The sequence below is a fragment of the Hordeum vulgare genome, chromosome 4H (genome assembly GCF_904849725.1).
Source record: "Hordeum vulgare subsp. vulgare chromosome 4H, MorexV3_pseudomolecules_assembly, whole genome shotgun sequence".
Lineage (NCBI taxonomy): Eukaryota > Viridiplantae > Streptophyta > Magnoliopsida > Poales > Poaceae > Hordeum > Hordeum vulgare.
In genome coordinates this window covers 58,005,236-58,021,169 of record NC_058521.1, presented here as the reverse complement: position 1 = coordinate 58,021,169, position 15,934 = coordinate 58,005,236, and the positions used below count along the sequence as shown (strand labels likewise).

General features: G+C 42.5%; 1 protein-coding gene across 1 annotated transcript; it reads left to right on the top strand.

Moving 5' to 3' along the window:
- The first annotated feature begins 10,141 nt into the window (after nucleotides 1-10,141).
- Nucleotides 10,142-15,298, top strand: LOC123451189 (auxin-responsive protein IAA27-like). The gene is made up of 5 exons (XM_045128199.1): nucleotides 10,142-10,840; nucleotides 12,031-12,389; nucleotides 14,317-14,434; nucleotides 14,766-14,830; nucleotides 14,919-15,298. The coding sequence occupies exons 1-5, from the start codon at nucleotides 10,359-10,361 to the stop codon at nucleotides 14,972-14,974; spliced, it is 1,080 nt and encodes a 359-aa protein (XP_044984134.1). The 5' UTR covers nucleotides 10,142-10,358; the 3' UTR covers nucleotides 14,975-15,298.
- The last annotated feature ends 636 nt before the right edge of the window (nucleotides 15,299-15,934 follow it).

Sequence of the window (15,934 nt, the reverse complement as noted above, 5' to 3'; positions counted from 1 at the left end):
CGTTTGTTGACCAAAATTTGCTTCCAAATGATCATGACCGCTCCAACTAAAAAAAATAAAAAAAATCTGTAGATGCTTGTGCTGTTTTTTTTGTTTGGAAAAAATGCATTTTTTTGAGTTTTAGAGGTGTCTATATTGCTACATCCTGGTGCTTTTCTGAAAAAAATGTTAAGACATTTCGTAGTAGTGAGCAGACACACTGACCACCCACAAAATAGAATTTCTCCATTTTTGCAAACAAGCACCGGTCAGAAAGAAATCACGTCGACCGGCGGCGACGTCACGGCCGACGGCACATGTTACAGCCAAAACGGATCTTGGGATTCGTGAGGCAAAGGAATTTCGTCTGAAATCGATTCTGTGTCAAGATGGGCCAGAATCTCAACCTGCTGGCTTCCACACGCCTGGGTATGTGGCCCAGTCCGTTGTAGGAGTCCATCAGAGTTTGCCAGATATTCCGGTTAGGACTCTTAGCGTGATTGATTTGGTTACCGACGTTGTTACGGGAGGTTCCTCGTCTCGTGATTCTCCTCTTTCTAAAAACGAGCGTGGGTCGCGATCGGGAATATCTTGGGGTAGCAGACGGGCGAACCCTGGTTTCCCATCGCGTTCTGGTACAACGAGGCTTATTCCTGCGTTGGCTACAATGGCAGCGAGGCAAGGCGCGCCGTCTACGCCTGCAGCGAGTGCGTCGGCTGGGACGGCGCCTGCGGCGACTGCATCTGCAGCGGCAGGACCTGCTGCTGGGGTATCTACTGCAGTAGCTGCTGGCGCGCGGGAGAATTCTTAGAGAGCTACAGTTCCTGCTGGTCAGGGGCGCGGCACTGCTGGTGCTGGAAGAGGTGGTCCTGGAGCTCATAACCGCGGTGGCGGAGGTGGATTCCATGGACACAGAGGATATGCAAATCATTGGAACGAGTTTGCTGGCGGTCCAGGTGGTGGTCGGTCGAATTGGAACGCCGGAGGAGGTCCTGGGGGAGGAGCCAATCAGTGGCATCGTCCCTTCCAGCCTCCCGAAGGCAATTTTGTGGAAGGGGCTCGAGGTGCTAATTTCTGGCAAAGAGGCGGGGATGGAGTACGCAACTATGGTCGGAACAATTCGGGGCCGATGTGGAAGGAAGTCACCCAAGCGGACGGGGGGGGGGGGGGGGGGGGAAGCAAGTGTCACCCTGCCCACACAGCAAATAACGACGGAGGACAGGGAAGTAGCGCGAGCCAACAAGGCGGCTCGCAAAAAAGAAAAATTGACATGTTATAGGTGTGGGATACCCGAACACTTCGTTGTGGATTGTACCACGGATCCGTGTGATATCTGTCAAAAGCCTGGTCATATTGATACGACATGCCCATTACTTTTAGCTCCTAAGCCGGTCATGAGCATCTATGGGGTTTGCCACAGCAAACTAATGTTTTTTGAGATAACAGGTTCCACTTCAGTTCTAACTCCACCTCGTCTTGAGAGCTCAAGAACGGGTCTCGTCAAAGTTACGAATGGGGATTTGATTGCTGAGCAAGTATCTCAACAGATGAGAAGGCTTGTTTCTGAGGCATACAATTGGGAACCAATAAGGATGGATCAAAATACTTACCAGGTTGAGTTTCCTAGAAGAGAGGATCTTCAACGTCTACTCACTTTTGGGGCCAGTAAGGTTAGTGGCAGCAAGTGTTTACTTGAGTTTGAGGAATGCATTAAGCCAGCACCGCAGGGTACTAGGTTGCAGAAGGTTTGGATCAGATTCTCAGGTATTCCAGAAATTCTTCTTAATGATTTCCTAATCGTATGGAGCCTTGGTTCGTTGATTGGGAAGACTGAGAAAGTAGATATGCCTTTTACACGCAAAAGGGGGATAGCCAGATTGCTTGTGATGGTGCTTGATGTTGACCAGATTCCTGATTTTGCTCCGTGGTCTTATGATGGTGTGCACTATGACCTTGAGGTGGAGGTCGAGAAGGTGCCACAAAAGGAGCCAAATGGTGCTGATATTCTCATGGCCGATGGGGAGGATAAGGACAAGGATCATGGGGATGCGAATGATTAACATTCCGATCAGTCAAAGGATAACACTAACCCTCCTCCCTCCTCTAATAAGGAGAAACCACTTATTGGGGGTGCATCTTCTACATCGAAATTACCCATGGAGACACTACGTTTTGGTTCGTTTGATGTTATGAGTACACCATACAATCTTGGCAGTGCTTTTCTACAAAAGGAGGCGGATGTTGAGCCAGCCCCTTTTGTTCCAATTCAACGATCGGTCTCCACATCAAAGCTGGAATTACCCACGCATATGATTAATCAGGAGAACAGACAAGCATTCTCTGCAGTACCGCTGGCTAGGAGGGCCGAGCCACTTCATATGCTTGTGCACGATAGCACGCAGGAGGCGTGCTTTCACACTTCTCCGACATCGCCGACTGAGAGGGATGTGCCATTGCTCATGCGAGATAGTAAGCAGGAGCCGAGCCGTTCTCCTAGTCTTGTCTCTTCTCATAGTACTTCGAACAGTAAGCAACAAGTGCTCTTTTCTAAGTACGATAATCTTGTTCAGGAAACAACTTTTGACCAGCACTTTGATTCTGTGGTAACAGGGAAGACCCACAATGAGATTACTAATGATGATGTGATCTCTTTTGGTGGGATCCCGGATCCTACATCGGGTGATAGACGTTTCAGTCAGCGTATTCAGGAGAAGCCTGATGCTAATGATATGTTGATGGGACGTGCTATGCGAGCTGCAAAATTACGAGATGCTGAAACAACTACAGGTTTGTCTATTGATCAGACTGCTTCTATTTTAAACTTATCTGACTCTGAGATCATGAATAATGCTAGCGACATAGGAATTTCTATGGGTACATCTAGTAAAAATATAGCTAAGTCCATCAATGATATTCTTGATTTAGAAGTTGACAGAACCATAGAGTTTATAAAAAATCTAGCAGCGCTTAAACCTATGAATGATTCAGATATTAATGACTTAGGAGGTGCTGAACTTCAAACATTATGTGATAGCATTTTTCATATAGACGGGGAAGTAGACGATGTGGATGATATGGGTTTGGAGGGGTATACGACCCCTTCAGATGCGGAGAATCATTCACAACCTTTGGCTACACATAATGACTTAAATAGTATTCACGAAAAAACTAGGAGACCTTGGAAAAGGAAGGTTTATCCCGAATCAGCGGTTAGGAGGAGTGCGAGAGTTAAACAAAAGAAAAAAAATTCATGATGAATTATGAAAGGAATTTTTTGGAATAGCAGAGGTCTAGCGGACTTGGCTAAAAAAAGGTTCCTTAGAGAAGCATCGATACAATATAATATGGATTTCATGGCATTACAAGAAACTGGGAGAGATAATTTCACAACTCAATTTTTAAATAGTTTATCAGGAGGGGTTGATTTTGATTGGCATTGTCTACCACCAAGGGGAAGATCCGGTGGGATCTTACTTGGGGTTAAATGCGAGACTCTAGAGGTGATGAGTGTGGTCTATGGTGAGTTCTCCGTCAAATTTCGTGTAAGGTCGAAAGTTGATGGTTTTAAGTGGGCTCTGGTGGCTGTATATGGGGCGACACAATTGGAGTTCAAACCTGATTTTCTTGCAGATCTAGTGAGAATCTGTGGAGACAAAACATTACCAATTATGGTGGGGGAAGATTTTAATATTATTCGTAGACAGAATGAAAAAAATAATGACAATCTTGACACAAGATGGTCAACGATGTTTAATATGGTTATTGAGAGTCTTAATTTAAGGGAGATTCATCTTTCTGGCAGACAATACACTTGGGCAAATTCACTAACGATACCAACATATGAGAAGTTGGATCGGGTTCTTACTAGTGTTGAGTGGGAGCAGAAATACCCATTAGTCACTGTACAAGCGTTACAGAGGGCAATCTCAGATCACACGCCTCTTCTAGTTGACTCAGGGGAGGCCAATCATAGGGGCAACAAAAATGTCTTCTCATTCGAACTAAGCTGGTTTGAAAGAGAAGGGTTCATGGATCTAATTACAAAGGAATGAGATACAGACTTAGGTGGATCCACCAGTGTGGAAATTTGGCAAAACAAAATCAGAAATTTGCGCTGATTCCTTAGAGGATGGGCGAAAAATCAAAGTGGTATTTATAAGAAAGAAAAAGAAAGACTAACGAAGCTGATTGATGAACTTGACGTCAAAGCTGAGTCAGCGCAGCTAAATCTTATTGATAGGAATATTAAAATGGATGCTGAGATTAGATTGCAAAAATTATTGAGAGAAGAGGAGATGAAATGGGCACTAAGAGCTAAGGTGATGAACGTGGTTCATGGGGATGATAATACTAAGTTCTTTCACATGATTGCAAATGGCAAACATTGAAAGAAGATAATTACTCAGCTAGAGCAAGATGAGGGAACTATAATAGGTCATGAAAACTTGAAGGTATATATCTCAGAATATTATAGGAGTCTTTTTGGTGCACCAGATGAGACTATGATCTCTTTGGATGAAACCATTGTTCAGGATATTCCTCAACTAAATGAACAGGAGAATGAGTTTTTATCAGCTAGATTCACAGAGAAAGAGGTGTATGATGCAATAGTACAAGTGAAACACAATAAAGCACTAGGACCAGATGGGTAAAGTGCTGGCATATTATTAAGGGGATCTAATGGCTATGTTTCATGATTTATTCAATGGTCGGCTACAGTTATTCCGCCTTAACTTTGGAACAATAACGTTGTTGCCAAAAAAGGTGGATGCCATGCGCATCCAACAATTTAGACCTATCTGTTTACTCAATGTCAGCTTCAAGATTTTTACTAAGACAGCCACCAATAGATTAACGAAGATAGCCGATTCAGTTGTCCAACCAACACAGTCAGTGTTCATGCCTGGGCGACACATTTTGAAGGGTGTTGTTGTTTTGCACGAAACGCTTCATGAAATTCACACAAAGAAACTAGACGGGGTTATCTTTAAAGTGGATTTCGAAAAGGCTTATGATAAAGTTAAGTGGTCCTTTCTTCAACAAGCCTTACGTATGAAAGGGTTCAATGAAAAGTGGAGATAGCAGGTTGACACTTTCATTCATAAGGGGAGTGTCGGAGTTAAAGTTAATGATGACATTGCTAATTTCTTTCAGACACATAAGGGGTTAAGACAGGGGGATTCAATGTCTCCACTATTGTTTAATATAGTAGCAGATATGTTGACAATACTCATTGAAAGAGCCAAAGAGAAAGGACAAATAGGTGGTCTCATTCCACATCTGGTAGATGGAGGTGTGTCCATTCTACAATATGCGGATGATACAATCATTTTCATGGAACATGATATGGAGAAAGCAAGGAATATGAAATTAATTTTATGTTTGTTTGAACAACTATCGGGGTTGAAAATAAATTTTAACAAAAGTGAACTCTTATGCTTTGGGAAGGCAAGAGAAGAGCAAGACGCTTATCGACAGCTATTTGGTTGTGAGATGGGTTCTCTACCTTTTAGCTATCTTGGGATCCCTATTCATCAGAGACAGTTAACAATTAAAGAATGGAAATGTATTGAAGAAAGATTTGAAAAGAAACTAAGTTGTTGGAAGGGCAAGCTTATGTCATATGGAGGCAGGTTGGTTTTAATAAACTCTGTTTTAACAAGTCTACCCATGTTCCTTTTGTCTTTCTTCGAGATACCTATAGGGGTACGGAAAATACTGTATTTTTATAGATCTCGTTTCTTTTGGCAAAATGATGAGAATAAGAAAAAATACAGACTAGCACGTTGGGATATGATTTGTAGACCCAAAGATCAGGGGAGTTTGGGAATTGAAAATTTAGAAGTAAAGAACAAATGCTTGCTTAGCAAATGGTTGTATATAATCTCCAGAGGGACAGAGGGTATGTGGATTCAAATTTTAAGAAATAAGTATCTAACCTCAAGAACTCTAGCTCAAGCTACAATTAGACCCAATGACTCACCTTTCTGGAAAGGGTTAATGAGGACAAAGATTAATTTCTTTCAAAGGGTGAAATTTATTATAGGGGATGGTACCTCAACAAGATTTTGGGAAGATACTTGGCTTGGGGATACACCACTTGCTTTACAATATCCCATGCTATACAATATTACGCAACGTAAGCAGGACTATGTGTCCACAGTCTTACAATCGATACCTATAAATATACACTTCAGGCGAGCGCTAGTAGGAGCACGTTGGGAGGCATGGATGCATCTGGTAAGAAGACTTATGCAGGTACAACTATCAGATCATTCACACAGCGTTCGATGGATTTTAACTGTCAATGGGGTATTTTCAGTTAAGTCCATGTACACAGATCTGGTTAATTCAGGACCCTTAGCTAGATCGTTGCATATTTGGGGTATTAAAGTGCCGTTAAAGATTAAAAATTTTATGTGGTTTTTACACAAAGGTGTGGTATTAACCAAAGATAATTTAATTAAGCGTAGTTGGAGAGGTAGATCGAATTGCTGTTATTGTGATCAACATGAAACAATCAGACACTTGTTCTTGGAATGTCCTCTCGCAAAACTACTTTGGCGCACTATCCATATAGCTTTTAATGTGATCCCACCTACGTATATCAATTTAATTTTTACAACGTGGCTCAATGGAGTGGACGTTAAAGTATCTAAACTTATTAAAATAGGGATATGTGCTCTTTTGTGGGTTATATGAAATACCAGAAACGACATAATCTTTAATGGTAAGAAATTCAACAATTTTTTGCAGGTCATATTCCGAGCAACGTCCTGGATCCGTACGTGGTCATTACTCAGTCCTGCGGACAACAGTGAGCTTATGGTTACTGGGTGCAACCGATGGAAGATGGCCGCACGAGTTATCTTCGACCGGTTTGGATGGCGTGCTAGTAATAGACTAGGTGTATAGGCATTGTAGTCTGCTATTAGTTACGCTGGATGTGGCTAGTTCTTAAGAGTTAGTCTAGTTTCAGATTCATTTTATTTTCGGCCTTCAGGCTTATCTCGAACTTTTTTGTTACTTTGGATTTTTAATAATATGGCTGCATGCATCGATTGGTGCAGAGGCCGGAGGCTCGTTTCCTCCTTCTCAAAAAAAAAAATGTTTGGCTAGACGAGTGGGTAGGGGCCTGATGCAGCGTGAAGTGCACACGTATGTTTGTGCATGTTTGTGCCTTCTAGGTAGCTTAGGATTATCATCCTATCTATCATGGCTCAACTTGCATGCATCATTTTGACACGACCGTCTCGCCAAGTGATTGCATGCATGTTCGACGCTCCTTTAACTGCGTCGTCGCGTCAATCCATAGTTCTACATAACATAGGGCACCACACGAATGTGCGTGCGTACGTGCATGCATCATTGGTTCATGGAGTGAATGAGGTCGACTAGCTACTAGAGATCGACCTAAATCCTCTTTCTCTCCATTTTCCTCGTATGTGCTCCGATCCACGGCTAGCTATAGCAGCATGGCTTTCTGAATGCTCAACTATATATAAAACTGAAATGTCAAATATTATTTGAATAAACCACGATAGAGAAAAATAATCATCATTTGTCATATGAAGATCACCTTCAGTGTCCCAGTTGCAAGTCATATCATAATGCATGAGCATCAAAGTAACATGACGATAAGCAACCTAAATAAGACATGCAAGCCGAATAAAATATTTTCCTAGGGTTGGCGCCGTGAGTTCCCCTGGCACCTGTTTGCTGTTGCGGTAGCAGAAGGATGGAGGAACCCCCAATCGAATTTCCCGGTCCGCATCTTGTAGGGTCTCGGAGTTTGTCGTCACCGGTGAAGTTGGGGTAACGGCGGCGATGCAGATAATGGTTCCTAGACTTTCCCTATATCAATGTTCTCCTTCGGAGTGACGTCAACGATCACAAGATGGAGGCGATTGTCAGGCATTGTCTTGCGAGATTAGCTTTTGTTCACGACGGCGACAACCTGCAAAGGGGATGACATTGCACTTGTTTTCATTCCGCAATTCCATTTTTGTCCGATGAAGCTCAACCAGATACGGATCCGTCAGGGAACTTGTTGTAAGGTTTGTGCCCCTCTTCTCTGTTTGATAGGAGTTGGGATTATCTTCTGACCCTCTTTGATGCAGACTTCTCCATTACGACGATATATTCAGCTTGCGGTTGCCAGTATTTTCTAATTTACACCGACAACTTCCTGGCCACTTCTTCTACATACTTCTAAGTTTGGACAAGGTTGCTCCGATGAGATGGTGATCCAAAGGCGGCAACGAGTATTGCTCATGCGGCGTCGCACGTCGCTAATGGATGCATAAGGAAGATAATGCTGATATCTTTGAAAACTGCCTGTAATCTCTTGTTCTTCTTGCAAGAAAGTTTTTATAAGAGTGGATCTTATTTAATAGCCTTCAGCCTTTCCGAAGAAAAAAAAAAAGCATGATAAGCGGTGACTATCCTTGTTTCAGATGGCACAGCTAGCGCGTATGCCTCCTAGCTATATGATTTGCAGCAGTTTCGACCTCCATATATCCTCTAGATCTTCATTATTCGTGCCACGATTCTTTTCACAAGATAAAGTGTAATTTAGGCAGATACCGTCGGCCGTGTTTGGAGGCAAAAGATCTCATTCCAATCAAATCGCATCGCAAGAATTAAGTAGCTAAAGGAACACGTGCAATAATCACTTCACCGTATCCAAACCAAGGATCACAAAGGACAACTGATTTTGGCGAGAACCTAGAACAATATTTTCCTATAAGATCGCAATCAGATTACCGCAGGATTATGCATGACAAGACAAAGTTAATTGCGTGGATGCATGCATGCATGTATTGGTTCGAACATCAAGAAGCATCGACCAACTTGTTACTAAATATGTATTTTTCCTTTGAAGATAGCAATTTTTTTTTGTTTTTTTGAAGGATATGTTCTTGGTAGGTGGTGATTCGAACTTGATGCGGCGAGCTAGTGCGTGTCCGTGTATGTATGAAGTATGCATGTGTGTGTGTACGTGTTCCTTTTGTAATTTCCCGGTGCATGCAAAGTAGGGTTGCAAAGCAATAATTAAAGGGAGCGGACAGCAAGTACTGCACCGTGCATGGTGGAGGAGATGATGGTCTCATCCCCACCATGCACCAGCTAGCCAGCCGCACATCCATGCCAAACAAGAAAAATACAAGGTTAGATCTTTCATAGGACATGCATGCATGTATGCAAAGGCAAACTGGAACGGGCCGTGCATTTCAAATATATGCATTTTTCTTTAGAAAATACTTTCCTTCGTTTTTATTTACTCCGTATATTAGAGTTGACTGATCAAAGTTCGTAAAGTTTGACCAAATATATTGAAAGAACATAAATATTTAGCATAAGAAATCCATATCATGTGAAAGTACATTTAATAATGAATCCAACGGTACTTATTTGTTATTATATATTAATACTTTTGTCTATAAATTTCATCAAAGTTTATAAAAATTGACTTCGACCAAAATTAATATGCCGAGTAAATAAAAACAGAGGGAGTATATAAAAAATACATCAAAATTCAACATGTTGTATCTATAGTATTGTAGGTTCACAACGTTGTTGCTTTGTTGTTTGAACATTGGGTATGGAAAATGCATACACACGAGTTCTATGCAACAAGTGTGCAAATTATATTGTTTCTGAAATTCTCAATGACCCGTGAGAGTCAAAGAGGGGGTTTGAAATTATATTATTTCTCAAATTGCACTATTATATGCTTGTTTTTTGCATATTCTGAAATGATGTAGTTTATGCATAATTTTAGTACACTTTTTTTGACAAAATTTGTTTTATGTTTTTTTATTTTCTATCCTTTTAGGGCAACAAAGATTTTTTTTAAATGGTTACAAAAAGTATATTTTCAAATTACTCGATTCTACTTTACGCACTAAGCTTGTTGCACAAAGTCCGCTCTCCCAAGAAGTGCATGTGCTGGCTATACATCTAGGTACACAAAACAACATCATGAAACTACTACTACACTGCTAGCATGGGTACACAGATATGGCATTGATCATATCTCTTGCACATGATACTCCCATCTTTTTACAAAATCTTGTATGAAATCATTGCCCACGCCCCTTCTCCCTAGCCATAGCTTGCACCTCTATATATCTACCTACATATATGTACACCACCGATCTATCCATACCATATCAACCACTACCACTGCACCATCGTCTCTTATATTCTGCCGACATATTAATTCTCTTCTACACCCATAGCACCATCTTTCTGCTCACCAACTCACTCATTCAGCTCACCCCTCCTCTTCTCATATCTGTTGCTTCCATCTCATCAACCTCATTTGCTTCTAGCTACCATCTGTCCATCGTCATCGGTTCGTTTGCTCCACCGCCATGATGAATCTCATATCCTTTGAGACGCCTCCTCCTCTTGGAAGGCAGCAGAGCACCGCTGCTACTGCAGTCACCGGCATGAAGGTGGCAACGGAAGCGAGCTCTAGTGGCGCATGCTTCCACGGTAGCAACCTAGACCTCAGCCTCGGCATCTCCTTGTCTCCCGGAGGTAACTGCAGCGCCGCTATCTGCGGTGACTCCGTCATGGCAAGCTACAAAGGTCGTCCAGGTGACGGCAATGTCGGTCGGGTGCAGGGCAGTGGCTTGGTCGTCGCTAGTACTGCCACTGCGAACACGCTTAGCACAGGGCGTGATGGTAATTGCCATGGCATTGTGCCTAGCAGCAGCTGGACGGCCGCGTTCATGCCGAGCCCGACCGGCTTTATGCACCCCTGGAGCCTCGCCGCCCGGCAGCAGAAGGCGGCCGCCGAGCAGGACCGGAGCATTGCGCCGACGTCAGTGGCTACAACATATGTGACAAGGTGAGCCAAATTGTGCGTTGACAGTTAATTAAGCAACGCACATATGCTTCTGCATGCATGCATGCATATTGCCTACCCAGTTAACCAGTTTTAGCAGCCACTCCTACTCATGCGTGTTTTCACCATCTCACTGCACCCAACTGCTCTAGTTCTTTTTCGGGTGAACTGCTCTAGCTAGCTAAAAATGTTTCAGCTATCAAAATATGGATTTCCTGTCGTGTAATGAGTTTATAATGCAAACTAAGTTTGAGGAACCATGAATTAAACAAATAAGTGATATATGATGGAAAAAGTATGGGATTAAGGCCCCCTACGTGTACGCACAAATGATTGCAATCATGAAGATGTTGAACCCCTACCACTCCACTAGAGGTCATCGATTAGTATTTTTCAGCTCCTCGTGTGCTTAGAACTGCGTCTAGAAATGATTGCGAATAGATTCCTGTATACGTACATGTTATGTACACAAAAGGAGTCCTTCAAATAAACCTAGGATTTCTAGTATAGGGAAATCATGTATGCATGCATGACCTCCTAATGTACGTACGTGGATTAATTCTAAAGGCTTTTGCCGACCGGCCATGGTGAACATGGCCGGATAGAATAGATGCCGTTAGAGAAGATCTCCTCTGCTCTGCAAGGAATTAAGCGGGAATATTCAGCGCAGGCCGGCCCAGGCAGGGGAGCAGAGATGATGAGTGCATGCAGCGCAGTGCAGAAAAGAGAGAAAGAAAGAGGAAAACTAGTGCAGTCTTTTCCATAAAACGACTTTCGTGTGTCCGTCCGTGGATGTGTTGCTCCCAATAATTGGGCGGCTGGACGTGCTAAACTGCTACCATGTGGCCGGATGATGCATATTGCTCCTTTTCTTGAAAATATATAAATGGTCTGTGGCTTGAGGAGATCGATACAGAGGCAGACAACAAAACATTTGGGGGTTTAAAGAGAGAAAACTTTAGCTTTGGTTAGAGCACAAGATGGTCTTTTCATAACAAAGGGGATCAGACAGTTCAACCTTATAAAATAAGATAATTAACCATGGTGCAAGTACTTAACTTGCATTGCATGCATGCATTGTGTTACAATCCCCTTATACACTCAGCTCAGAGTTGCACACACTTGCACCTGATCTACACACCGTATTATTCATGGGCGCCTAATGTTTGCATTTAACTCTTTGTCACCATCAGCGATGCTAGTGTAGTCTCACTGCCTTCTGCGGCCGTGGGCTGGCCGCCGGTTCACACCTCCCGGCGGCACCTCGTCACCGCCGTGCCAAAACCCGACGCCGATGTGAAGCAGCCGGACGGCCCAAAGGACGGGAGGATTCCCGCCGCGGCCTCGCCCGGCGCCGATGATGATAAGGAGGTGGCGGGGGCGCCGAGGAGCTGTACTGTCGCCGTAGAACCGCAGCGGCTGCCCGCAAACATGTTCGCCAAGGTGCAAATGGATGGCTGCCTCATCGTCAGGAAGATCAACCTGAGAGCCCACCGCAGCTACGACTCCCTCTCGCGGGCGCTCACCAAGATGACAAGAAACTTCTTCTGCCGTAAGTACCGCTCTTAATTATTATTTTTGATTTTGCTAAAACATATATAGATCTGCCTTATATATTGCACGCCTATTATTTTTCCAACAATATTCTGCTCTCAAATTATAAGGATCTATGTAGGACACATCTATATGTACAATAGTCAATGCAGATCTAAGTAACTCAATCAAACAAAAATTAAACGACAACATGAATCTCCGCCTAAAATTAAAGAAATATAGGGCTTATATGTGCTTTAGCAAAACCAAAATTTATAGTTAGTCACATAAGCCTTCTTCCCCTTGATCTCCGCGGCAAGATCGTGGATTCGACTTCTATCGAATACTTTTGCGTGTTCGCAAAAAAAAAAGATGATGGATTCGACCCCGGTGTGCCCGCCTCTTCGGCAATCGGTGGTGGGAATGAAAATCCTGATGCCATGGCTCCAGCTAGTGGATAAGTAGGATTTTAATCCTCGGAGTAGCGGCACTCGAACAGATGACGATGCTTCTTTTTTAAGTCAGTCTTCTGAGTTCTGGTCCTCCTCAAGTTCGTCCATTGGGACGGATTAGATGGAGCTCTGATGTAGATTCCTGCTAGCTACTCGAGGCAACGAGGTTATGGCTCCAGTATGTGAGCAACTATAAGGTCTATCTAGCTCCAGTATGTGAGCAACGATATATGTGTGTCGGTGGATTCTTCAATCGGCCGGGTGGTCATTTGGTAGTCAATGGACATCGATGTAATTTTTATTATGTTTGTGGGGCTTCGTACTTCTCATGAATCTTTATACTAGGGTCCTTTTGAGTGTGGTGTTTTGGAGCTCGGGTTTCATGGAGCCCTATTTTTGAAAACCTCAAAATTCATCAAAATTTGTATTTTTACATTTCAAAAAAATCTGAAAAAATTAGGGATATACATGGAGGCATAACACACATGCGTGCAAATTTTTAGAAGAAAGTACGTTAAAACGAGGTCTGTGCAAAAAAAATAAATTTATGGCTTTTTAACACATGTTACTATTCATTTCAAAAGTTCATGAATTTGTTCTTTTTGCGCAAATCACATGTTAAGGTATTTCATCCTGAATTTTTGCACACATATACATTTCATCCTTGTGTACTTGCATAATTGTTTTTCAGATTTTTCTGAAACAGAAAATTTGAATTTTAAAATTTTAAAAATAAAGGGTGACATGGAGCCCGAGCTCCAATAGTCATTTTCGGGTCCTTTTGTACTTCTATAATTTCCTACTATATAGGGCCTCGGTTTAAAGAAAACGATGGTTGGTTCCTCACGTCAAATAAAACCCAATTTTTGTGATAAAGCGAGGCACCATTCTGATTTTTGTTCCTTTGAGGGTGGTAACATATTGGGTATGTTGTGACTACGACAAGAGCTCAACAAACCTATAACAAGCTCTCATGAAACCCATTTTTAGAGGTCCCATTGAACCGTATTTTGTAGGGTCTCAATAAACCCAAATGAGATGTTAGCATTGGCATGTTTTTTTGACATAAAAGCATTTGACCATGTGGTTCACTTCGCTTGTGGCCAACTGGGAGCTTTGTCCTCCTCGGGCGATTCAACTTAACTAGGTCATCGCTCACCTACCATGTGAATATTGTAGGCTTCGTGGGACACTGTGCCAATGTACTCTTCGAGTCGGAATTCTTTATGAAATTAACTCAACTTCTATTTAGATGGAATTACTGCAAAAATATGGAAATTAACTTGACTTTAGCGGCAACACTTAATTAGTTTTACCACCTAAAAGCCAATTTTAAACTTTGCTAAATAATTTTTTTAAATGTATTTCTCATTAGAAACACATGGCATGTTAGAATTTTGCAGTCTTGTCTGTCTTTTCCTACGGGCGCGCTGTCTTTTCATGTTTTGACGTATCCATTATATTTAATTTTTAAACTGTATTGCGTAAATCCAGCTGCAGATTATCAGAATTCAGATTCTGGGGAGGGAGATTGTGCAAATAGTGACAATTTCATATTTCTATATGAAGACTTTGAAGGCGACCGAATGCTTGTTGGAGATGTCCCATGGGAGTAAGTATTGTTTTTTCATACATCCTCCTACACCATGAGTTAACATCATAAGAATATTTTGTTAATTATTGATTTCGGGATACTTATAGTTTTCATTGATATTCTCATAAGTACATCTCCGTATCATAGACACCCTAGTAGTGCACTATCAAAATAAACAGTAGGCATAGCTGACTATCTATTATTATTGCTTCTAATGTGGTGAATTTTATACATAAATCATCGCCGAAATATGAAGTGCATTTGTGACGTAAAATTTTCAAAAATATGTAACAACTTAAGAAAGTTGCTAAAACAGCTAAAGTAATTCTGCATTTGACGCTTCTTTCAGGTTGTTTCTTGCATCGGCTAAAAAATTATGCATTGCTCGCCATCCAACTGCAAGAGATACCAAAGGTACATTTAAAAGAAGTCATTTCCTCTATATTTAAATGTTCAGTGTGAGAATGCTCATGAGATTATTGTTGCTACTCATCAATTTTAGGTCATGACGAAGCAATAAAATTAGATGCAAGTGTGAAGCTATCTACGAATAACTGAAGCCCCCCTCCCCGCCGGAAGCAACTCTATTTGAGGCCCTCTCTAGATAATGAAAAAAGAAGAACTCTCCCACTTCTTCGTGTGAAGAATAGACACGTTAAAATTGATCAATGGCATATACGTACACATTATATATGCACATCTCTCGGTGTGAGGTGTAGGAGACGTGTATTGATATTATGGTATGCCTATGCTAGTTAGATGTGAACAGTTTGTTGTGGTGTATCCGTGTCAGTACATCTATGATGGTTGTGCATATAGTTTTGGAACCCTACGCAAGAATTAATGTTGGAATGCAAGTGATGAATAATGTTTACCGAAAAAGGCTTTCGTCCCGCTTAATTGATAAAGCAAACCACCACAACCACAAAGTTCGAACAAGAACAGATCCAAACACACACAACACAAGTATGGGAGGGTTCTGGTGAGGGAACAACTCAACAAGCCCTAACAAAAAGACAAAGGCGGACATGCCGCAAAGAGAAGGAGCTAATGCATCTCAGGTGGTGGAGGAGGAAGTGGCGGTGCCAAGCGAAGGGCCATCTTTTGGAGATCACAGTGAATGAGTTGATGGGGTCCTGGTCCTAGGTACGACTAAGCAGCCGCCAGAGCTGCAAGTAACCACACATTTTGAACATGGCGCCAGTCGTGCGGCAAAGGGGAACACGCTGAATCACAAGCTTATTACGAACCGTGCACACCGTCCAAGCAAGGACCCAATAACCAGCCACCTAGGGTGGAGTCCCGCGCGCGCGGGGGGGGGGGGGGGGGATGCCTGGATCTCGGTTTAAAGGTCAGGGAAGTTGGTGTTACACCAACGACCATCGATGGCCTCACAGAGGCAGGACCAGAGGAACTGTGCGGGCATGCACGCGAAGAATATGTAGTTGGAGTCCTCAATTGTGCCACATAGGGGGCACATCCCATCGCCCGGGCGATGCCGCTTAAGCACCTCAACTC

Excerpts from the sequence above, each read along its gene's own strand:
- LOC123451189 (XM_045128199.1), top strand. The coding sequence starts at position 10,359 with ATGATGAATCTCATATCCTTTGAGACGCCTCCTCCTCTTGGAAGGCAG. Across the intron at positions 12,390-14,316 it reads GACAAGAAACTTCTTCTGCC|CTGCAGATTATCAGAATTCA; the intron begins GTAAGTACCGCT and ends GCGTAAATCCAG. Across the intron at positions 14,831-14,918 it reads AACTGCAAGAGATACCAAAG|GTCATGACGAAGCAATAAAA; the intron begins GTACATTTAAAA and ends CATCAATTTTAG.